This window comes from Nicotiana tomentosiformis, chromosome 11, assembly GCF_000390325.3.
Source record: "Nicotiana tomentosiformis chromosome 11, ASM39032v3, whole genome shotgun sequence".
NCBI classification, from domain to species: Eukaryota; Viridiplantae; Streptophyta; class Magnoliopsida; order Solanales; family Solanaceae; genus Nicotiana; species Nicotiana tomentosiformis.
In genome coordinates, this window is record NC_090822.1 from 111,269,406 (window position 1) to 111,294,916 (window position 25,511).

At 38.8% G+C, this 25,511-nt stretch overlaps 1 protein-coding gene across 1 annotated transcript; it reads right to left on the reverse strand.

Moving 5' to 3' along the window:
* Positions 1-6: 6 nt before the first annotated feature.
* On the reverse strand, positions 7-843 carry LOC138902028 (zinc finger BED domain-containing protein RICESLEEPER 2-like). The gene is made up of 2 exons (XM_070189834.1): positions 317-843; positions 7-232 (listed from the first exon to the last, which is right to left on the reverse strand). The coding sequence occupies exons 1-2, from the start codon at positions 841-843 to the stop codon at positions 7-9; spliced, it is 753 nt and encodes a 250-aa protein (XP_070045935.1).
* Between the last annotated feature and the right edge of the window lie 24,668 nt (positions 844-25,511).

Genomic DNA, 25,511 nt, shown 5'->3' on the forward strand with positions numbered 1-25,511 from the left:
TTTCTTTTATTTCTTCAATTGAAGCTTCGTCCTTATTAATGATGCAGTTATAATACTCCCACTAGATGTATTAGATGCGTTACTAGATGAAGTAGAACTAGATGGAGATTGAGGACAAGATCTAGTTGAATAATTTTTTAGATACTCTTCAAACAAAGAATTCATATAAGCATACACCTCAGTATTTATTTTCTTCCCTTTTTCCTCCCCAAAAAGCTCTTCAAGTGCAAGGCTAACATATTCAAATTTGTTACGTGAATCCAAGACGGAAGCAATAAAAATTATTTTATTCATCTTTTCAGGTTCACCTTAATACTTCTTGAACTTTTCTTGCATCCGCTCAGCCATTTTTCTCAAATGCTCATCCTCACTAATTAAACACATTTTCATATGACAATAAAGTTCAGATACATCCTCAAAATGAGAGTTACAAGTGATATAACGTGAACCTAAAACTTTTTTTGTGAGCTCGTGAAATCTTGCAAGAAACTCTATCACATTCCTCACATTCACCCAATCATCAGATTCAAGAGAACCTGCACTACTACCATCTTCACAAAGATGAGAACATTGATAAGCAGAAAATCCATCATCAAAAAGATGAAACTTGTCAAAGGCCTTTTCAAAGTTTTGTGCCGTATCCAACATCAAATAGGTGGAATTCCACCTAGTAGGAACATCTAAACACAATATTTTGGTACATTCTACCTTTACATGTGCACAATACTGTTTAAACTTTAAGGTCCTTGCAGGCGAAGATCTCACAATATTTCTAATACGTGTGACAGAAGCATCAGTTTCTTTCATACTATCTTGCACGATTAGATTTAGTATATGAGCCATGCATCTCACATGAAGATGTTTACCACTCATCATATTAGTTTTTCACATATCTAACTTTTTAGATAATTCTTTGACTGTGACATCATTTGAAGAAGCATTGTCCACGGTAATAGTGAACACCTTGTCTAATTTTCATTCAAGCAAATAATTATAAAAAGCTTTAGCCATCTCTTCACCCTTATGACTAGTGATAGGGTAAGCATTTAGTATTATTTTATGCAACTTCCAATCTCTATCAATGAAGTGGGCTATCAAGCACATATAATTTATTCTTTGCAACGAAATCCATGTATCCGTTGTGAGGTAAAATTTTTGGTCGTGCTTCACTAAAAGACCTTCTTAGATTTTGCTTCAATTCACCGTAAACTTCATAACAATCCCTTGTTATTATTCTACGAGAAGGAAGACGAAATAGTGGTTGAGTTATTCTCATAAATTTCATAAAGCCTTCCTTTTCTACAAAGCTAACTAGTAGTTCATCAATAACTATCATCTCAATTAAGGCCCTTCTAACCACTTCTTGATTAAATTTTCAAAGTGATCCTCCATCATTTTGGCAAGATTAAAAATTTATCTTTGTTTGACTATTATCTTTATTAATGTTAAGTGGGTATTCTTTGCATCTAGCCAAATAATTTTTCAATCCCTGTATTCCATTTCTAGATGTATTAGTAGCATAAGCTTGCTTACAATATCTACACCTTGCTTTACCGACCCCATTTACCTCAAATTTATCAAAAAATTTTCAAACTTCGGATCTAGGTTGGATGACTTTTCTTTTCTTAGAATCTTGAGTATCAATTGTGTTGGTGTTGCTATCTTCAGTAATAGATAAACTTTCAGTTGAATCAGCATCACTTACTCTACTTTCATCGGCCATCTATACAAAATTAAAACAAATATAAACACAAATTAAGACTTATATTTCAAACTTCATTCGAGATTTACACTATTAAAGGTAAAGGGAATACCTAATGAAGAAAACTAGAACAAAGAACTATAAAGTTAAATTCTGAAGGTTCTTTACATAATGCAGCAGACATACTGATGATGTCTTTCGGGAGGAATTCTCAAAGGGGAATCAAGAAAGCTATTGAAAGAGGAATTCTTACAAATTCAAGTGGTGAGGATTTGAGTCTAAATGTGATGCCATTATCATTTTGAGCTGTGAATTTATGAAGATTTGTCCAATATTTATGATATTGGCCTATTAGGCTTCTTCATAGTATTAACAGTGCATTTTTTTCCAAATTTTAAGAGCTGTAGAGGAGTAGAATCTAGATAGCTATTATTCTGTACTAAAGTTTTTGTAAATAGAACTTCCAAATAGAATTAATTCCAGATTTACTTTTCTGAGTATTAAAGTATTTCTGAAGCGAAAGCAATGGACATTTACTTTTCTGGAATCCTTCTGTACATTGAATTTCTTTACTGTAAGCAATGGACTTCCAAAATTTAATGCTATATATTTACTTCTCTTCATTCCAGATTCATCCAATCTAACTCTTAATATGAATCCCCACTAACTTAACAAGTGCAAAAATAGAAAATTCAGCATTTTAAACTCCTGAAATTAACCCAATACTAACCCAATTAATCAGAGAGAAAAATAAAATTAGAAAAGAGGCAAGACACATATTAGCAGTGACATAATTAATCAAATCAACCTAGTTAAGCGACGATACAAGCAGAAACGAATTAAATGAAATAGAAAAATGAGACATGACTTAATCCTAAATTATACCCCAAAATTCAACACTACAGCTACATCAAAATTCATACCCCAAAATTCAAAATAACATTCCTTCTCCAATAGTACAACTATTATTATAAAACAAACTGAAGATTGAAGAATGAAAAGTTATGAACCTGTTGAAGAGTTGACGATTGAAGAATTAAGGTAAAAAATGAGGAAATCAGCAGCAGAGTCGTCGGCCCCGAGGTCGTGAAGTCCGAGGTTCTCACTTCTCTGAGTTCTCTCTCACAGTCACAACAGCCGATATCTATTCTGTTAGGTTAGGTTTCTCCGTTTCTGTTTCTCCATTTCTAATTCCCTAATCCCTATAGTGAAAGACTAAAGAGGTTTCTGTTAGGCCTTATTGGGTTGGGCTGGGGCGTTGGGCACTAGGGCAATGTAGAGAATTAGATATACAACATATTAGGTTGGGCTGGGCAATATAGGTCCAATATAAAATTCTTTAAAAATTCGGTATTTCGATATACCGAATTTTCAAGATCCTAATACCAAGGACCGTACTGTTATACCAAAATACCGAAAATAAAATATTGAATTATACCAAAATACCGAAAAAACTGAAACCGAAATACCGAATTAATTCGGTCCGGTTCGAAATTCGATTTTTTGGATTTTATTCCCACCCCTAGCAAGAACAGGGAGTTCAGGACGCTCCACCACCAGTGCCAACTGTTGTACCTATTGTTACCTTACCAGCAAATGTAGTGGAAAGGTTATTGAATGTGTTAGAGGCATTGGTGCCTACTCAGGGTGGAAGTTTAGCTCCTCAGGCTACCTTACAGACACAAGCACCTGCACTGACTCAGACTTTCGGGAATAAGAAGGTATCCCTACAAGAGTTCCTAAAATTGAAATCACCAAAATTCATAGGTTCTGATAATTCAGCAGATCCTCAAAGATTCTTGGATGGAACACTTAAGGCATTACGTGCTCTAGGATGTTCTAGTGAGAGAGTCGTAGAGCTCGCATCATACAAACTAGAGGATATGGCTACCACACAGTATGAAACTGTATTGCTAGGAAGGCCAGCAGGAGCAGCAACACTGACATGGGATGAGTTCAGTTAGTTGTTCATGAATCATTTTCTTCCAGACAGCCTGAGGCCAAAATATGCTAGAGACTTTGAGAGATTGGTTCAGACTCCAGATATGGATGTGTCAACATGTAACACCAAGTTTTTTAATCTGGCTAGATATGATCCTTACTTAGTGCCTACCCAAGAAGCTCGAGTTCAAAGGCTTCTTGATGGATTGGTTGGTTGTCTATACACTGCATTAGGTCCACAGATGAAAACTTTGTCCTACTCTGATGCAGTCGATCTCGCTAGAAAGATTGAAAACAAGGGACGTGATGAGCGTGCATCCAGTGATTTACTTAAGAAGGCCAAGATAGGAGGATCTTTCAGTGGCGGTTTTAGTGAAAATCGCAGAGCAAGAAATCAGGGACAACAACAACAAGGTTCTGAGACAGGGACACACTTGTTTTCACAGTCCACATACAGACCACATTATAGACAGGGTACTAGGGGACCATCATCATCTGGCCATCGTAATTCTGTGCAGATATATGCCACTACTCCAGTCTGCTAGACCTGTGGTAGATTCTATTTGGGCCAGTGTCGTGTTCTGACTAGAGAGTGCTTTCGGTGTGGCCAGTTGGGACATCACTTGAGGGATTGCCCTCAGCCTCTGAGGAATTTCAGCCAGGCTTCTATCTAGTCAGCTGCATCGACTCAGATTACTCGTAATACTTCAGGTGCTGCAGGTACAAGAAATAGAGGTTGAGGTGCTAGAGATCGTGCTACTGTGAATCAAGGGCAAGGGAATGCTGGTAGAGGTCAGGCGAGAGTTTTTGCATTTACTAGACAGGATGCTCAGGCCTCGAATGTTGTGGTTACATGTATTCTTTCTGTCTGTACATTTGATGCACTTGCGTTAATTGATCCGGGATCTACTCACTCCTATGTGTCCTCGTACTTTGCTTTGAGGTTTGGTAGACAACCTCAGCTATTAAATGATCTTTTTCTAGTTGCTACTCCTGTTGGAGAGTCCCTATTAGCTGAATACATGTACGTGCTTGTCAGATTCGGGTTAAGGGTAGAGATACTCTAGCTGACCTTATTGTACTTGACATGATTGACTTTGACATACTGATGGGAATGAATTGGTTATCTTCTTGCTATGCTATCATCGATTGTCATGCAAAGATAGTTAAGTTTGAGATACCAAACGAACCTAGTTTTGTTTTAAAAGAGGCCTAGTTCCAGAGATTTGCAAAGTTGTATCTTTTATGAAGGCTCAACGACTTTTGAAGAAAGGTTTCTTGGGTCTCTTAGCTATTGTAAATGACACAAGAGAGGAAACAATTAGTATAGAAAATGCACCAGTAGTGAGAGAATTTTCTGATGTATTTCTTGAGAATTTACGAGGATTGCCTCCAGTACGAGAAATAGACTTTGGTATTGATTTGCCACCTGGCACACAGCTCATATCGATACCCCCATATCGGATGACACCAGCAGAGTTGAGGGAGCTAAAGCAACAGTTGCAAGATTTGTTAGATAAGGATTTTATCAGACCTAGTGTATCACCATGGGGTGCACCAGTATTGTTCGTTATGAAGAAAGACGGATCTCTGAGAATGTACATTGACTACAGGCAGTTGAACAAGATGACAATACGCAATAAATATCCTTTGCCTCGTATAGACAACATGTTATCATCAGCTTAGAATCAAATATGAAGATATTTCTAAGATTGCTTTCAGGACTCGCTACGAGCACTATGAGTTTCTGGTGATGCCTTTCGGACTGACTAATGCTCCAGTTGCATTCATGGATTTAATGAATAGGATGTTCAAGCCGTTTCTGGATAGATTTATAATAGTATTTATTGATGATATCCTGATATATTCTCGTAGCCAAGGTGAACACAAGAATCATCTGAGGATTGTGTTGCAGACATTGCGAGAACATCAGCTTTATACTAAGTTCTCAAAGTATGAATTTTGGCTACACTCAGTATCATTTCTGGGACATATTGTATCCAAGGATGGAATTATAGTAGATCCTAAGAAGACAAAAGCTGTACAGAAATGGCCCAGACTTACTTCTCCTACATAGATTCGCAGTTTTTTAGGCTTAGCAAGCTATTACAGGCGTTTTGTGCAGGATTTCTCCATAATAACAGCGCCACTAAGCTAACACAGAAAAATGCAATGTTTCAGTGGACGGAAGAATGTGAGAAGAGCTTTCAAAAACTCAAAACGTGTCTGACAACAGCACCAATATTAGCTTTACCATCGGGTTTTGGAGGATTTACGGTGTTCTGTGATGCATCAAGGGCGGGATTAGGGTGTGTTCTCATGCAAAATGGTCGCGTTATAGATTATGCTTCGAGACAATTGAAAAAGCACGAGCAAAACTATCTTACACATGATTTGGAGATGGCTGCAGTGGTATTTGCTCTAAAACTTTTGAAGCATTACCTATATAGCGAAACTTGTGAGATTTATACTGACCATAAAAGTCTGAAGTATATCTTTCAGTAGAGAGATCTGAATCTTCGGCAGCGTCGGTAGATGGAACTACTCAAAGACTATGACTGTTCTATTTTATATCATCCAGGAAAAGCCAATGTGGTGGCTGACGCATTGAGCAGAAAATCTATGGGGAGTTTGACACATATAGCTCTTACAAAGAGACTTTTGGCCAAAGATATTCAGAGACTAGAAGATATAGGTATCAGATTTAGTGTCGGAAATTCAGAGGCATTGTTGGCTTTTTCTCAGGCTAAGTCTTCATTAATTGAGCGCATTAAAGCCACCCAATATGAGGATGAGCGATTATACAAATACAGAGATGAGGCCTTAGTTGGTAAAAGCAAGGATATGATTGTTGAAAGTGATGGTGTTCTTCGAATGGGTGACAGGCTATGTGTAGCAAACGTAGATGGGTTGAGACAGGCTATTCTTGAAGAAGCTCACAACTCTAGATACAATATACATCCTGGATCCACAAAAATGTATCATGACCTAACGCAATTTTATTGGTGGGCAGGTATGAAGAAACATGTTGCTAATTTTGTTTCTATTTGTTTGATTTGTCAGCATATCAAGGCTGAGCATCAGCGACCAGCAGGACTACTACAACAAATTGAGATTCCGGAGTGGAAATGAAAAAGAATTACCATGGATTTTGTGACTGGAGTACCCCGTAGCCTTAGAGGTTATGATTCGGTGTGGGTAATTGTAGATCGAGTGATGAAATCAGCACAGTTTTTGCCAGTGAAGACTACATATGGTGGAGTGAGGTATGCATAAATATTTATGAACGAAATTGTCCGACTTCACGGAGCTTCAGTATCCATCATCTCTGATAGAGGATCACAATTTACTTCACACTTTTGGAAATCTTTTCAAGAGCATTGGGTACACGAGTAGATCTTAGTACTGCATTTCATCCACAGACGGACAGGCAGTCAGAACGTACTATACAGATCTTGGAGGATATGTACGTGCATTTTTGAGTTTGGAGGTAGTTGGGATGTTTATCTACCTTTAGCTGAATTTGCTTATAACAATAGCTTCCAATCTAGTATTCAGATGGCACCGTACGAAGTATTATATGGTAGAAGATGTCGTTCTCCGATCGGATGGTTTGAAGCTGGTGAAACTAACTTATTGGGATCCACATAGTACAAGAAGCTATGGACAAGGTCCAGTTGATCAGACAGAGATTGCTTACAGCTCAAAGTAGACAAAAGTCTTATGCAGATAAGAGAAGAAGAGATTTAGTATTCACAATTAGGTTCAAAGTGTTCCTACGAGTCTCCCCTGTGAAAGGTGTGATACGGTTTGAAAAAAAAGGCAAGTTGGCCCAGATTTATAGGACCGTATGAGATACTAGACCGAGTGGGAGCTGTGGCTTATCGTTTGGCTCTTCCTCCCGAGTTTTCCTTTATTCATCCAATATTTCATATCTCAATGCTAAGAAAATATATATCAGACTCATCTTAGGTGCTTGAAGCATCAACTATACCGCTTGATGAGAAGTTGTCTTACGAGGAGGAGCCGATGACTATTGTTAATAGACAAGTAAGAAAGCTACGGTCAAAGGAAATTGTATTCGTAAAAATCCTATTGAGAAACCATACAGTTAAAGAAGCCACATGGGAAGTAGAAGGTGCTATGCGAGTCAAGTATCCTTATTTATTTCAGTCTACATGAACGTACTTGGATTAAATTCGGGGACTGAATTTTTATAAGGTGGGAAAAATGCAATATCTCGTAATATTATTTTTAAAAAAAAAGGTATATTGGTCATTTTAGCAAACTAATTAAAAAAACCAAAAAATGGTAGATTAGGGAAAAAGCCCATTACGAGGCACAAAAGGCAAAAGCCTACGCTTAGATGCCATTAAGCTTCAGCAGAAGCATTCAAGGCAATAGAAAAAAGAAAAAAAGATGAAGAAGGCGCAGAGGAAGAAACAAAGGAGAAGTAGAAGAAGGAGAAGGTTGGAACCAAGCTTTGGTAAATAGGTAACAAAGTATTCTTATAATTTTATTCCACTGACATAACTTCATACACCTTGTCATGGGTTGAATTAAAGGATAATACTAATAATTTGGATTTAGAAATATCAATTTGCTTGGATATGAGGAACGCATGAACAAGAATCAGATTTTTTTTATTCAAGATATGCTAAGTAATGAATTAGTCAAATTGGATCAAATATATATATATATATATATATATATATATATATATATATATATATATATATATATATATATATATATATATATATATATATACAAAAGTCTGATTAAGCAGACAATGATGCTAAAAGTAAAAATCTTCTTCTTGTACTATATTCATTAGGAAGATATGGGAAAGTAAACTCAGTGTTACTATTTAACGTAAAAATCTTCTGCTTGTATTATATTCATTAGGAAGATATGGGAAAGTAAACTTAGTGTTACTATTTAACTACAAGTTTTCAGTATACTTAGTAAAGAAGTTGAAGTAAGGTTTGAGAATAGAAAAGTAAATTCGCGATAGATTTACTTAGAAAAATAAATTAAGAAATTATGGATGGTAACAGTAACGTAAACTTCCACGAAGAAACAAGTTAGTTCATGAATAAATATGAACCTGTAATGAAGTAGTTGTTGAGAACTGGTTAGAAGATGATAATACTAAAATTATATTGATTTATAGATTGGATACGAATGGAACAATTGGACGATAAGCAGTCGAGCTTTGGTTAGTTGGCTTCGAGAGGTGAGTAGTATTTTTACCGTAATTTGTGTTTTCATAACCTGCATGGTTTATACTATATTTTGAAAATAAAAGGTGTTACCGAATGTTTAAAATTGCATGTGGGACAAGTCCTTTACTTGATATGGTACTGAATAGTTTACTTGAGATGTTTACAATTATTTAAAATGTTCTCACTATTACTAGATATGTTTTACTGTCACTTGAGATATGATTACCGTTACCGGAATTTGGATTACATGATTTGATAAGAAGTGAAATGCCCTGTACTATTTTGAAAATGCTTTCACGTGAATATTTACTGTTTACAGCGGGTTCGTTACACCTGGTGCACATTGTATTTATCGATTACCGAGTATATTTATAGCCCTCGCTAGTGAAAAGGTAGAACTAGCATACAGTTATAGTTTTCCCTCGACTAGGGACCTACAGTTATATTTGACTCCTTTTATGAAGGGGTCCACACAGTGATACATATTACATGATCCTTTCTTGGAAACCTCTCAAACATAAAGATTTGCTATGATAAAGTGTTTACTGATTTTTTTACCAATTTTTAAAATTGATTTATGTTACAGGAAATACATGAAAAGATTGATTATATTTACTGTTTTAGAAATGGTATTCTTATGATATTTTTTGTTTGATATACTAGCATGGTTTCTGACTTGTCCCCAATAAAAACGGTGGTGGTTAAGTGTTATTACTCACTGAGCTAGAGACTCACTTCCCGCTATTTTTTTTACAGAGACAGCAGTTGACGCAGGCAAGGATTTCGTTAATTAATGCGCACAGGTTGATAGTTCTTGGTGAGCCTCACACTTGTTCGCATGGGCGAAGAATTTTTTTATAGTTATGGTCTTTTCTTTGAACTCTTAGAGTCGCTCCATAGTCATTCTTTTAGTGTCATGAGTATTCTTTCGTTATTATAGACTTATGATGAGTATTGCACTTCCTTATCGAACTTGGAGATAAATTAGTATTTCTGGTTGTTAGTGGATTGATTAATAATTGTGGAGACTTGTTTTGGTTAATTGATAAGTTGTTGATTATTTGGTTTGATATTTCGATGGTTGGTTGTTGATTTTTTAACAAGAAATGCTTTTGGATAGTCCAAAAGCATGGGAAACTCTGTCCGTTTTTCTGTAAAATACCGATAAGATTTTCTTGGGAGCACTTGCCCCTAAGCGCCGGCCACGATCCTAAATTAAGTTGTGACATGTGTGCTGAGATGGAGAAAGGGCTATGCATGATTGAGACGTAGGAGCAGTTCAAGAAGGAGTTAAAGGAGCAATTATACCCGGTAAAAGTGATGTATGAAGCTAGGCGGAAGTTAAGGGAGCTCCGAATGACGACCACACTTCGGGGGTATGTGCGCGAGTTCACTACCTTAATGCTGTAAATCCCGTCGTTGTTTGAGGAAGAATCAATCTTCCACTTCATAGATGGGTTGCAAAATTAGGCAAAATAAAAGTTAAGAAGACATCAAGTATCCAACATGGACGAGGCTGTACCGGTAGCCGAGTCGCTCGTTAACTTCAAAATGGAGCCTGCCAAGTCCAAAGAAGGAAACGCTGAGAGGAGTGGGGGAGATCATAACAAGGACAACGAGAAAGGCATAGTCGAGGTATACAAAGGCAATGGCGAGGTGCCATTCCATAACAAACATGGGTCCAAGAGAAACGACAAGGGGCCAAAAAATGGTAATGAGTACGTGCCTAAGAGAGGGTGCTACTTTTGTAAAGGATCACATCGGGCAAGTGAATGTCCAGAGTTGGGGAAGCTTGCAACAATGATCGGGAGCGTTGCTCAGGCACACAAGGGTGACACATGAGAGACCGCCTGCATTGGGTGGAAGCGCTTGGAATCTAAAGCCTATCTTGGCGCCATGTAAATAGATCATGGTGGTAGCAAGAAACGTTGGACGGACATAGTTGAAGAGGATGGCAAGTTACAAAGTGATGGCACACTATCAGACTTAGACGATGCATCAAGTAGAGGGGTCAAGTTTGCTAGCAAGGCTGGGACTGCGAGGGCAGCCAAATTGGGAGTGGAAGCATGGACCCGATGCTTGAGAAGTTGCTAGACTTGGTAGAGTCATGGGGAGATTCAAGCCAAGAGCAAGGAGAGGAATCCGATGGGCGGAGGATCGAGGCCATCATTGCTAGCCGTCCAAAGTACAAAAGGGGAAGGAAGAAAAGTGACAAGTACCTTGTAACATGGGAAGGCGAACCGCTCCATAGGGTATTATGGCTAATTGGCAAAGATCTCCGGCGACACCAAGGCGAGGTGAGCGCGTACGTGTCGATACTTTGTGCCGAGGGCAGCGCAAAATTAGGTGGGGGAGCGTGTTATGGCCCGCCACATCATCATGACACATAGGTATCACTTGGCATATATTTTTTCCATATGGAAAGCTTACATAGGAAAGAGGCTACACGTGTAGGAAGGTTCTAGAAAAATATAGAGCTTTCTCTCAGAAGACCCTAGAACCTTATGAAATTGCTAGGAAAGTCCTTGGAAGATCCTAGCTATGTATAAAATTCTAGAGAGTGTACTTATTTGTAAATATGGAAGGACTTCTGGAATAATTATTATTTATACACTAGCCTCTAGGTGACTAGTATAAATATGAGACATTCATATGTAACTCATCAAGCAAAATAATCAAGTTCTCTACAATAAAAAGCTTCATTTGAAAAATTTCTCTTGTGTATCATATTTGACATTCCCTTAGTGGCCTTGAGTGTAGCAACTTTAGGCTGACATGGCATAACAGAATCATGAGCAAGTTGTCAAGTGCCGCACGTGTTCTTAGTTAAAGATTAAGGACGTGACAACATGGTATCAAAGCCAGGTTACAACTAAGGAAATGGCGAACGATGGAGAAATTAATGCTGTCAACATCCAAGCCAACATCATCCAAGATGCTGCTGGCAAGAATGGCCGTAACAAAAAGTTGAATTCCACCAACAAGAGCCAAGAGGTGCCGCCCGAGGATGTTCCAAACGAGGGGCTTACATCCCAAGGACTATCTTCCACTAAGGCGAGCGAGAAAGAAGTATAGGACCTGCTTGAGGACGTCTCGCTCGGTAAAGAGTGGGTGATGAAGGTGAACGTGAGGATGGATGCCGTCAAGATCTTTGGCCAACACTTGGGGAAGGTGGAAGACACCCTTAGTGCTCTTGAGAGACACACACTTGAGGAGATTGAGAGTTTCTGGAATGACATGGAGAGACGTACATATACAAAGATGGAGCTAAGGCAAACCATCCTTGCCTTGGAGTGCAGATTCATGGAGGCGTTAGAGTACTATCAATGCTATGAAGGCAAAGATAGAGTCACTCGGGGAGCAGGTTGATTTTGGCGTAATCGAGGCAACAAACAATATTGTTGTGAAGAGGGAGACTAAGATCGAGGCTCCCAAGCCACCAATATTCCAAGGTGTTCGTAATGCACAAGAAGTGGAGAATTTCCTTTGGAACTTGGAGAATTACATCAAGCACGACAAAGTGAGGGACGATGAGACCAAGATCAAAACTACTATGTTGTACCTCTCATAGATCATCACGCTGTGGTGGCATCAAATGTGTGCTAATATGGAGAAGGGACTATGCAAGATTGAGACGTGGAAGCAGTTCAAGAAGGAGTTGAAGAAGCAATTATACCCGATAAATGTGATATAAGAAGCTATGCGGAAGCTGAGGGAGCTCCGAAAGACGGCCACACTTTGGGAGTATGTGCGCGAGTTCATTACCTTAATGCTACAAATCCCATTGTTGTTCGAGGAGGATTACCTCTTATACTTAATAGATGGGTTGCAAAATTGAGCAAATAAGGAGTTAAGAAGACATCAAGTAGCCAACATGGACGAGGCCATACCGCTAGCCGAGTCAGTCGTTGACTTCAAGATGGAGCCTGCCAAGTCCAAAGAAGGAAACATCAAGAGGGTTGGGGGAGATCATGACAAGGACAACGGGAAAGGCATAGTCGAGGTATGCAAGGCCAATGGCAAGGGGCCATTCCATAATAGACAGGGGTCCAAGAGAAATAGCAAGGGGGCGGAAAACGGTAACGAGTACGTGCCTAAGGGAGGGTGCTACTTCTGTAAAGGATCACATGGGGAAAGTGAATGTCCAGAGTTGGGAAAGCTTGCAACAATGATCGGGAACATTGCTCAGGCACACAAGGGTGTCACATGTGAGAGTACCTGCATTGGGAGGATGCGCTTGGAATCTAAGCCGAAAGTAGAGGCTTCCAAAGCCTATCTTGGCGCCATGCAAATTGAGCTTGGTGGTAGCAAGAAAAGTTGGACGGTCATATGTTGATATCTAATTTTGCCCTCATATTTTTATAAATATCATATATGCTTTTAAAATATCATTCCTGCATCATCACCAATTTAAAAGAGTCATATAAGTATTTTCTATAATATTTCATAATTTTAAAGCTTTAAAATTATTTTTCTTGCATTTAAATTATTTGAATATGTATTAATTACCCCTTTAAATTATTTTGTGATTTCTTAATTATCTAAATTTATTATTTTAATCCACATATATGTTTCATAATATTTTACCTTATTTTCATATAATTATATTTGTATTTTCAAGCTATTTACACAATTTTGCAATAATAGCTTATATGCTGTGCATAATTACATTTTATTACATTAAACTAGACAACCCTTTAAATGAACCCGATCGCGACTCGTGTAAACGACCAGCCCCCTTTTTCTTTGATCCTGGCCGTTGATCTCAAATGATCAACAACCTATAATAAATCCCCACCTTTCCTTTTACCCCCTAACCCAAACCCTAATCCTATTTCCCCACTCCAGACACCTCTGAATCCTCTCTGTTCCATTCGTCTCTGAGAAACCCTAGACGCCAAACCCTTCAATCACTCCGAACTTAATATGGAATCCCTCCATGATTCTCCTTCCTTATATGTTCTGTCTCCGTGTTACTTATATGATATTGGTATCACTTAGTACTTGCCTATTTTTTGGCAAGTACCAAGCCTTGAATCTCATGAAATCTTCTTCAATCTCCAAGATCTAGACGGTATTTTGTCTGTATACATTCATAGCAAGGTGATATGGGGCCGATTCACAAAGATCTGTGGTCGATTTTTGATTTCTATCAAACTAGGGTTTATCTGGTTTCTCTTTTATTCTGATTCGAAATTGATTTTTTCATGATAGTCTTTCCTTTAATATGTTGATTGACTGTTTTCCCTGTTCGTTCATTTGAATTTTACTACTATATAATCCCCTCCCCTAATTCCCCAGAAGAGAGCTTAATTACTGAAATTACTACTATTCTCTTATTCTCACTTGTCTTATACTACTGTGAGGCTTAATCTCTTGGCCGGCTGAAAGCCAAGGCTACCAGAATTTGATTATCGGACCTTTCTCAGCCTGAGCATTGCCCGGGGTTCATTCGAAACCCTTGGAAACTTTGACACACTTAGATTCCTAGGTTCTACTGTTCGTTTTGCTATTGACATTTGAGTATTACTGAAATTATTCCTCTTGTTTACTTGTTCATTAATCTGTAACTGGTAAGTACCTATGACTCTTTCAATTTCATTCTCCTTTCGTTTGAGTTCCTGCTCTGCATATCTATGTCTCTGAGATTTTTTTTCTATGACCCAACATGCTATTATAGGCTCTCAAGCTATTCTCGAGGCTCTATACCTTCTAGAGTTTAGCCTTCTCCTTGTTTTATATTCTTGTGATAAGTCGAGTTATGCCCAGAACATATTCTAATGCTTTCTAAGTCATTCATGTGCAACTTAATACTTTTCTAGAGTTAACTCGTGATCGTGTTATTAGCCCAAACATGATTTCCCTGATAGTGTAAATTAATGTGTGTTCCCTGCCTTGTTTAATATGGTGTTCTTTAATACTGTCTAAGGATTCGAGGATGAAATTCAATATCTGGCCTCTTCTTCTATATGTGACTAAGCCTAGTGCAGGCAAGTCATGTTAACCTATATTTGACATATTCTTGTCCATTATGAGTTCTGATTCTATTTAAACCTTCGTGTATGATTGATAATGTTAAAATTCCTCATGCCCAGTTGAGTGGATTGTTGCAGACCCTTTTTGTCAGCCTGTTTGTTATGATCATACTTGCACTAGACCCTCATACTAGAAATTTCCATATGAAAACCGCTAAATTACTTGCTTCTGTCTGTAATTCTGCAAGATTCTTCTGTCGAGATTGTACTTAAGCTGATCTTAGATCATATTATATCTTGAACTTCTACTTGGGATTGTCTGTTAGTTTGTGATGTTCCATCCTATCTTTTGAACTTCTAGCGTCTTATGTATATAACTTCGTGTGATCTCGACTATCTACTCTAGTTTAAACTATTGTTAATTACAGTCCTAAAAACTAAGTGTGTGGACTTCAAGTGGTCTGATCAATTTATGTATAATTTGTTACTCATATGGTTAAGTTTGATATTGCCTGGTAAGTTAGCTCCCCCTTTAGACTTGGTGTGGGTCTGTGTTCGAGTCATGCAGCCGATACACTCTAATGTCCTGGGGTGTACCTAGACCTGGGTTTGCTATTTTGTGTGAATAATGAGATTACTGAAGACCTCAAAGTTACTAGGTTATTCCTCTTGGGGCCTGCTCTGCTTATTGGGCCTGTACTCATTTTAGTTTGTAATATTTGAGCATGTATTCTCTCTTTAGGCCTGCAATAATATGTAATAACGAATAATGGGTTGCGTATTCTAATATTTGCATGAAAGGATAGAAAATATGTCTATAGAGTCTGTGTGTTATATTTGCTATTTCGTTCAGCATGCCTTGTTTGTTATTTCGTTTGGTATGTTGCACACTAATAGAGACCATGCATATAGGAATCATGCACACCACACTTGTACACTGTTCAAGCACGTTTCTATGTTACTACTGTGCATATAGATAACATGCCTATAGGATGTATAACATATGCTTTGTTAACCTAGATACCATGCTTATAGAACTTCAAATAATCAATTGGTCAGTTGCTTCTATTACTTTTACTGTACTGCTCATCCAGATATCATGACTATATGATTCTAATCTTTTGATCAACTACTTCCGTTATTGTCATTATACTGCCCCGCCTAGATGACATGCCTATAGGAATAAAGTGTTATAAAAATCAAGTCTAATTATCAATTGTTAGAAATTATTCCTATAGGATGTTGTCACTCGCATAAGAGCTGTTTATATGATCAACGTCGTTAATGCTGGACTCTTAAAGCTGTTTCACTGCCTAATTATGCAACTATTAGAAATCATGCCTATAGGATAGTTTCACCTGCCTAAGACGCCTATTTATAAAATCAGCGCTAATAATCCTGAGTTAGAAAACAACTTACAGTCTCTTTGTCTAAACCATTTAGAGAGAACAATAACATTGATGCTGGAATTCAGAATCACCTAGAAACCATGCCTATAAGACTTTAAGTCTTAATTCTAAAACTATGTACCACCTAAACTGCCCGCGTGCATTTGTTGTTTATGTGTGGAGGCTAACTTGGGCCTTTAATTGTCTTTATGTGAAGTCTTATATGTTTTGAGTGTCGCCTAGTTTTATCATTTTGAGCAACCTAATCTGAGTCTAGAACCACCTAATAGTAGGTCCAAAGCCTCCTGGACCATAAGCATGGGACGGGTAGTGCACGCGTAGGATACAATTTAGAATTGAATTAGAACGCCTATAAGTAACAACTTCAACATAGTAATTGGGTAGCAGGAGATGATAGTATGTGCCCGCTGAATAATATGAGCAACACCTACCTTAAGGTAGTTGCGAAGTATTATTTATGTTACACGGGGTGATCCTTTAGGCTAAAAAACTTAGGAACCCCCATGCCCTTTTCTTTACATACTTGCTATTCACACTTAGTCATTTGACATAGACCAGTGCAATTGTACCCTTGTAATATTTAAGAAGATGATCGATCATTTATTCTTATGTGTTATAATAGATCCTTCAACTTCTATACCTTTCTTTGTTTATCCCTTAGCTTAATCATCTAATCCACATAGTTTTAGATGGCCACACTTCGGGAGTATGTACGCGAGTTCACAACCTTAATGCTGCAAATACCATCGTTGTTAGAGGAATATACCTTATTCTACTTCATGGATGGGTTGCAAAATTGGGAAAAGCAGTAGTTAAGAAGACATCAAGTAGCCAACATGAATGAGGCCATACTGGTAGCCGAGTCGCTCATTGACTTCAAGATGAAGCCTGCCATGTCCAAAGAAGGAAACACCGAGAGGGGTAGGGGAGATCATGACAAGGACAACGGGAAAGGCATAGTCGAGGTATACAAGGACAATGTCAAGGGGCCATCCCATAACGGACAAGGGGTCCAAGAAAATGGCAAGGGGCTGAAAAGCGGTAACGAGTACGTGCCTAAGGAAGGGTGCTACTTCTGTAAAGGATCACATCGGGCAAGTGAATGTCCAGAATTGGGGAAGCTTGCAGCAATGATCGGGAACGCTGCTCAGGAACACAAGGGTGACACATGAGAGACCGCTTGTATTGGGGCTAGCACTTGTAGGAAGGTTTTAGAAAAATATAGAGGTTTCTCTAGGAAGACCCTAGAACCTTATGGAATTGGTAGGAAAGTGCTTGGAAAATTCTCGCTATATAGAAAATTCTAGAGAGTGTATTTATTTGTGAATATGGAAGGACTTGTGGAATAATTATTAGTTACACACTAGCCTCTAGGTGACTAGTATAAATAGGGGGAATTCATATGTAACTCATAAAGCAAAACAATCAGGTTCTCTATAATAAAAAGGTTCATTTGGAAAATTTATCTTGTGTTTCTTATATGACATTCCTTTAGCGGTCTTGAGCGTAGCAAATTTAGGCTGACTTAGCATAGCAGAATCGTGAGCAAGTTGTCAAATGCCACACGTGTGCTTAGTTAATGACTAAGTACATGACAATGCGGTATCAAAATCATGTTGCAACTAAGGAAAAGGTGAATGACGGAGAAATTAATGCTTCCAACACCCAAGCCAATATTATCCAGGATGTTGCTAGCAAGAACGGTCGTAACAAAAAGAGGAATTCCACCAACAAAATCAAGGAGGTGCCGCCCGAGGTTGTGCCAAACGAGGGGCTTACATACTAAGAACCATCTGCCACTAAGGGGAGCGAGGAAGAAGTGGAGGTCCTGCTGGAGGACGTCTCGCTCGATAAATAGTGGGTGATGAAGGTGAACGTGAGGATAGACTCCGTCGAGATCTTTGGCCAACGCTTGGGGAAGGTGGAAGGCACCCTTTGTGTTCCTGAAAGACACACTCTTGAGGAGATTGAGAGTATCTGAAATGACGTGGAGAGATGTACACAGACTGAGATGGAGCTAAGGCAAACCATCACTGCCTTGGAGTGAGGACTCATGGATGCGTTAGAGTACTACCAATGCTATGAAGGCAAATATAGAGTCACTCGAGTAGTATGTTGATGATTGCATGATCGAGGCAGCCAGAAATATTGTTGTGATGAGGGAGACTAAGATCGAGACTCCCAAGCAACCAATATTCCAAGGTGTTCGTAAAGCACAAGAAGTGGAGTATTTCCTTTGGCACTTGGAGAATTACTTCAAGCACGACAAAGTGAGGGAAGATGAGACCAAGAACAACACTACTGTGTTGTACCTCTCATAGATCATCGCGCTGTTGTGGCATCGAATGTGTGCTGACATGGAGAAGGGGCTATGCAAGATTGAAACATGGGAGCAGTTCAAGAAGGAGTTGAAGAAGATTTATACTCGGTAAATGTGATGTATGAAGCTAGGCGGAACCTAATGGAGCTCCGAAGGACGTCCACACTTTAGGATTATGTGCGCGAGTTCACTACCTTAATGCATAAAATCATGTCGTTGTTCGAGGAACATTACATCATCTACTTCATACATGGGTTGCGAAATTGGGCAAAAGAGGAGTTAAGAAGACATCAAGTAGCCAACATGGATGAGGCCATACCGGTAGTCGGGTCGCTCGTTGACTTAAGATGGAGCCTGCCAAGTCCAAAGAAGGAAATGCTGAGAGTGGTGGGGGAGATAATGACAAGGACAACGGGAAAGGCATAGTTGAGATATACAAGGGCAATGGCAAGGGGCCATACCAAAACGGATAGGGGTCTAAGAGAAACAGTATTGGGACGGAAAACGGTAACGAGTACGTGCCTAAGGGAGGGTACTACTTCTGTAAAGGATCATATCGGGCAAGTGAATGCCCAGAGTTGGGGAACTTTGTAACAATGATCGAGAACGTTTCTCAGGCACACAAGGGTGGCACATGAGAGACTGCCTGCATTGGGGGGATGCACTTGCAATCTACACCGAAAGTAGGGGATTCCAAAGCCTATCATGGCGCCATACAAATAGAGCATGTTGGTAGCAAGAAACGTTGGACGCACATAGTTAAAGAGGATGGCATGTTACAAAGTGATGGCACGCTATCGGACTTAGACGGTGCACCAAGCAGAGGGGTTAAGTTTGCGAACAAGGCTGGGACCACGGAGGGCAGCCAAATAAGGAGTGGAAGCATGGACCCGATGCTTGAGAAGCTGCTAGACTTGGTTGAGTCATGGGGAGATTCAAGCCAAGAGCAAGGAGAGGCATCCGATGGGCGGAGGATCGAGGCCATCATTGCTAGCCGTCCAAAGTACAAACGGGGCAAGAACAAAAGGTGACGAGTACCTTGTGACAATCAAGTTCTCTACAATAAAAAACTTACTTTAGCAAATTTTTCTTGTCTTTCTTATCTGACATTCCCTTAGCGGTCTTGAATGTAGCAATTTTAGGATGACTTGGCATAACAGAATCTTGAGCAAGTTGTCAAGTGTCGCACATGTACTTATTTAAAGACTAAGGACGTGACAAGGTGGTATCAAAACCAGGTTGCAACTAAGGGAATGGCGAACGACGCATAAATTAACATTTCCAACACCCAAGCCAACATCATCCAGGATGCTACTAGTAAGAACGACTGTAACAAAAAGAAGAATTTTCCCAACAAGAGCCAGGAGGTGTCATCCGCGGGTGTGCCAAGCAAGGGGCCTACATCCCAAGAACCATCTGCCACTAAGGCGAGTGAGGAAGAAGTGGAGGTCCTGTTGCAGGACGTCTTGCTCGGTAAAGAGAGGGTGATGAAGGTGAACGTGAGGATGGACGACGTCGAGATCTTTGGCCAACGCTTGGGGAAGGTGAAAGGCAGCCTTAGTGTTCTTGAGAGACACACTCTTGAGGATATTGAGAGTATCCGAAATGACATGGAGGGACGTACACAGACTAAGATGGAGCTAAGGCAAACCATCAATGACTTAGAGTTCAGACTCATGGAGGCGTTAGAGTACTGTCGATGCTATGAAGGAAAAGATAGAGTCACTCGAGGAGCATGTTGATACTGGCATGATCGAGGTAGCCAGCAATATTGTTGTGACGAGGGAGACTAAGATCGAGGCTCCCAACCAACTAATATTTCAAGGTATTCGTAACACACAAGAAGTGGAGAATTTTCTTTGGCACTTGGAGAATTACTTCAAGCACGACAAAATGAGGGACGATAAAACCAAGATCAACACTACTGTATTGTACCTCTCATAGATCATCGTGTTGTGGTGGCGTCGAATGTGTGCTAACATGGAGAAGGGGCTATGCAAGATTGAGACATGGAAACAGTTCAAGAAAGAGTTGAAGAAGCAGATCTACCCGGTAAATGTGATGTATGAAGCTAGGCAGAATCTAAGGGAGCTCCGCAAGACTACCACACTTCGAAAGTCTGTGCTGAGTTCACTACCTTAATGCTGCAAATCCCATCGTTATTAGAGGAAGATTCCCTCTTTTACTTCATAGATGGGTTGCAAAGTTAGGCAAAGCAGAAGTTAAGAAGACATCAAGTAGCCAACATAGATGAGGCCATACCGGTAGCCGAGTTGCTCATTGACTTCAAGATGGAGCCTGCCAAGTCCAAAGAAGGAAACTCCGAGAGGGGTGTAGGAGATTATGACAAGGACAACGGGAAAGGAATAGTCGAGGTATACATGGTCAATAGCAAGGGTCCATCCCATAACGGACAGGGGTCCAAGAGAAACGACAAGGGGCCGGAAAACGGTAACGAGTACATGCCTAAGGGATGGTGCTACTTCTGTAAAGGATCACATCGGGCAAGTGAATACCCAGAGTTAGGGAAGCTTGAAGCAATGATCAGGAACATTGCTCAGGCACACAAGGGTAACACATGAGAGACCGCCTGTATTTGGGGGACACGCTTGGAATCTAAGCCAAAAGTAGGGGATTCCAAAGCCTATCTTGGCGCCATGCAAATAGAGCATGGTGGTAGCAAGAAAAGTTGGACGGACATAGTTAAAGAGGATGACAAGTTACAAAGTGATGGCACGCTATCGGACTTAGACGATGCACCAAGCAGAGGGGTCAAGTTTGCTAGCAAGGTTGGGACCATGGAGGGCAGCCAAATAGGGAGTGGAAGCATGGACCCGATGCTTGAGAAGCTGCTAGACTTGGTTGAGTCATAGGGAGATTCAAGCAAAGATCAAGGAGAGGCATCCGATGGGCGGAGGATCGAGGCCATCATTGCTAGCCGTCCAAAGTACAAATGAGGCAAGAACAAAAGGTGACGAGTACCTTGTAACATGGGAAGGATAACCGCCCCATAGGACATCATGGCTAATGGAAAAAGATTTCCGGTGACACCAAGGCGAGGTGAGCGTGTACGTTTCAATACTTTGTGCCGAGGGAGACACAAAATTAGGTGGGGGAGAGTGTCATGGACCGCCACATCATCATGCCACGTAGGTACCGCTTGGCATATATTTTGGCCATATGGAAAGCTTACATAGGAAAGAGGCTAGCACTTGTAGGAAGGTTTTAGAAAAATATAGAGGTTTCCCTCGGAAAACCTTAGAACCTTATGGAATTGCTAGGAAAGTCCTTAGAAGATCATAGTTATGTAGAAAATTCTAGAAAGTGTACTTATTTGTAAATATTAAAGGACTTGTGAAATAATTATTATTTACATACTAGCCCCTAGATGACTAGTATAAATAGGGGCATTCACATGTAACTCATCAAAGCAAAACAATCAAGTTCTCTACAATAAAAAGGTTCATTTGGCAAATTTCTCTTGTGTTTCTTATATGACATTCCTTTAGCGGTCTTGAGCGTAGCAATTTTAGGCTGACTTAGCATAACAGAATCCTGAGCAAGTTATCAAATGTCGCATGTATGCTTAGTTAATGACTATGTACGTGACAACGCAGTATCAAAGTCAGGTTGCAACTAAGGAAATGGTGAACGACGGAGAAATTAATGCTTCCAACACCCAAGGATCATCCAGGATGTTGCTGCCAAGAACGGTCGTAACAAAAAGAGGAATTCCACCAACAAAATCAAGGAGGTGCCGCCCGAGGTTATGCCAAACGAGGGGCTTACATATCAAGAACAATCTGCCACTAAGGGGAGCGAGGAAGAAGTAGAGGTCCTGCTGGAGGATGTCTCACTCGGTAAAGAGTGGGTGATGAAGGTGAACGTGAGGATGGACGCCGTCGAGATCTTTGGCCAACGCTTGGGGAAGGTGGAAGGCACCCTTAGTGTTCTTGAAAGACACACTCTTGAGGAGAATGAGAGTATCTGAAATGACATGGAGAGACGTCCACAGACTGAGATGGAGCTAATTCAAACCATCACTGCCTTTAATAGAAAGCTTCCTTTGGCAAATTTCTTTTGTCTTTCTTATATGACATTTCCTTAACGGTCTTGAGTATAGTAATTTTAGATTGACTTGGCATAGCAGGATCGTGAACAAGTTGTCAAGTGTCGCGCGTGTACTTAGTTAAAGACTAAGGACGTGACATTAGGGACAAATAAAAGCAAAGTATAGAAAAACTTAAACCATTTGTTGGATGAGAAACCTCTCAAATTGGCTGGCCAATATATAAGTTTCTCTTTCAACAAAATATAATAGGTTCTTCAATACTTTACGTCTCTTCGTTCATATTTAAGATTTACAGAAGGAAAACTATCGGTTTGAGTGGGAATTATTATTACAAACTTTCATTACATTATCATGAACCAATCAAAATAACTCAAGAACATAAAAGGTTTAAAACTTTAATGGGCCAATTATGCCCTCATAGTATGCGCGTGAGACCAAATATGCCTTCCATATGCAATTGTTTAATAAGGGCATATATGAAGCAAGTATTGAACGATAGGAATATGTTTGTACCGAAGTATTAATGACGGCTCAACTATGCTCAATTTTGCATAGTTCAACATATCCAAACTATTTTTTTCTTTCAAAAATTCACCACAAATTCTTTCCCGGAAGAGCATTTTCTTAAAGATGTCCAAACGTGAGTTATGATCCATGGATCCTACTGGCAAAGATTTGTAAGAGTTGTGACTTTGAGCCACTACAAGAGCAAGGTGGAGAGTTTTTGGAGGGAGGGAGCCGAAAGTTTATTAGTAACAGCCTCTCTACCCCAGGATAGAGGTAATGTCTGTGTACACACTATCCTGTCCAAACTCCACCAGTGAGATTATTTCTTTTGCTATTTTTAATTAGTTATTATAGAAGGAAAAAAAAAACCCAAAACTTATGGGTGATAAACAACATTGCTTTAAAAATCGAACGTCGTACAAATACTCCGAAAATGCGGAACCTTCTTTCTATTGAAAATGATGTTGCCTTTAAATGAGCATCTTCAAAAGAGATTCCACCAACTTCTTTGGCCTACACATTTAAAAAAAGTTGTACTATATGTGCATGTTAGCTTTTCTCAATAAAGTGAGACAAAGGTTGCCAATATAGTATGTCTTCATAGTTTTATCATTTATGGAAAATATGCTATGAAACCAATCCCCAAAAAAATAACATTCTTTAGATTTAATCAAATATTTTAAGAGATTTTTAACGAAACCCATATAGTATATAATACATGTTTGAAGAAGTACAATTTAAGAATCATGATAATCTATTTCACATAGCTTATGAGTTTTGTTTTCGTTATCAGTTAATAATTGTAGATTATAATATCCTTTGGTTATAAACGTAGAGTTTCTGCTAACTGGGAAAATAAAAATCTTTCATGTTTAAGGTAACAAGATATCAACAAAGATTTAAACATTATCTATCCAATGTTGGACCTCCTTTCATATCATCGCCCCAATTTTTGTTGCAGGCGCACCATATGGGCTAACATCATTTTCTTCCTGTAATAAGCTTTAAGTAGGAATCAGATTAGTCAGAGCTCCAAAATAAATACCAAATATTAGTGAAAACCGGAAAAGAAGAAGATTATATACTAAGAGCTCGTTAGGACATAAGAAAATTTTTCTTTATTTCAAATTTTTTTTTGAAAATAATTTTAGCTATCAAAATCTTACAATTTTTCCAATCTCACTTGAAAATACATTTTCAAATTTGAAAAACTGGTTAATTGAAAATAGGAAGGTTGCTAGTGCTTAGTTGCAAAATATGTTGAAAAAAAAACATCCAAATATGTTGCAAAAATTATAACCAAACACAACTTTATCTTCAAATTTTAGTGAAATTCTAAATTTGAAAAAAAAAGTTAGAATTCATGTCCAAACGCCTACTAAGTGAGGACCTCGTTGAGAGTTTTGTTTTGCCAAACGATTGTTAGGGGGTTTATAAGATACGTTGTCAAAAGGACGAGGATATCTTAGAAACTTTTGTCCTTCAAATCAGATCATTGTCCTCAATATATTCATTTTATTTATCAAATTAAAAGTTTTTCCGCTCATCTCTCGCTTTTTCCCCCAACTTATGCAGTTCTGCCTATCTCTTACAATTTACAAATAATTCATGGTAACATTTACTTGGTTCATCCTAAATTCCTAGCACATTACTTTTTTGTGCAAAACGCAAAATTGGTCGATGGGTCAAATTAAATTGTATTTGATGATCGAAGGGGAGGAGCATCTCAAAGTATGGGGCAAAGGATGTTACGTTTTGACTTTGTTTTTCGGGATCCATCACAGGTTGGATTTGAGTGCCGTGTGATGGGTACCTTTTTGCACGAATCCGACCTTTTCGGGTTGAAGGCTTGAACCCTCATCCTCAGCCTTGGCAAGACTAGCTAAAAATTGAATAATATATATATATATATATATTGACTAATATTTTGGGAGCATCTAAAAATATACATTACTTTACTTTTATGATCTAAAAAAGAATGTTTATTCTCTTAAATAAAAAAAATTCTAATTAATTCTAATCTGACCAAGAACTAATCGTAATCCTCTTTCTTAATTTTACATCCATAAAGATATGGACAATCTTTGGCATCTTCCACTTATCTTTATCTGTGATCTTTTATCATCAAGCATGTTTTATCTATTATAAATTCTTTCGGTTGCTGTATTATATATTTCTCAAGAAATAAGGTATACAATAGCATCTAAAATTTGGAAAGTCCCTATTTAAAATTTTAATATTGTAATTAAATATTAATTTTAACTGCAGATGCCATCTCTTTTTGTTTCTTAATTATGTCATTCTCTACCAAAATCTAAAACCTTAACGTATGACTATATAGCCTAACCTTTTGGAAA

What these genes read in the sequence shown, in the direction of transcription:
- LOC138902028 (XM_070189834.1), bottom strand. Translation starts at nt 843, where the DNA reads ATGGCTCATATACTAAATCTAATCGTGCAAGATAGTATGAAAGAAACT. An exon ending in ATGCAAGAAAAGTTCAAGAA is followed by an intron (nt 233 to 316) that starts GTATTAAGGTGA and finishes TGAATATGTTAG; the next exon opens with CCTTGCACTTGAAGAGCTTT.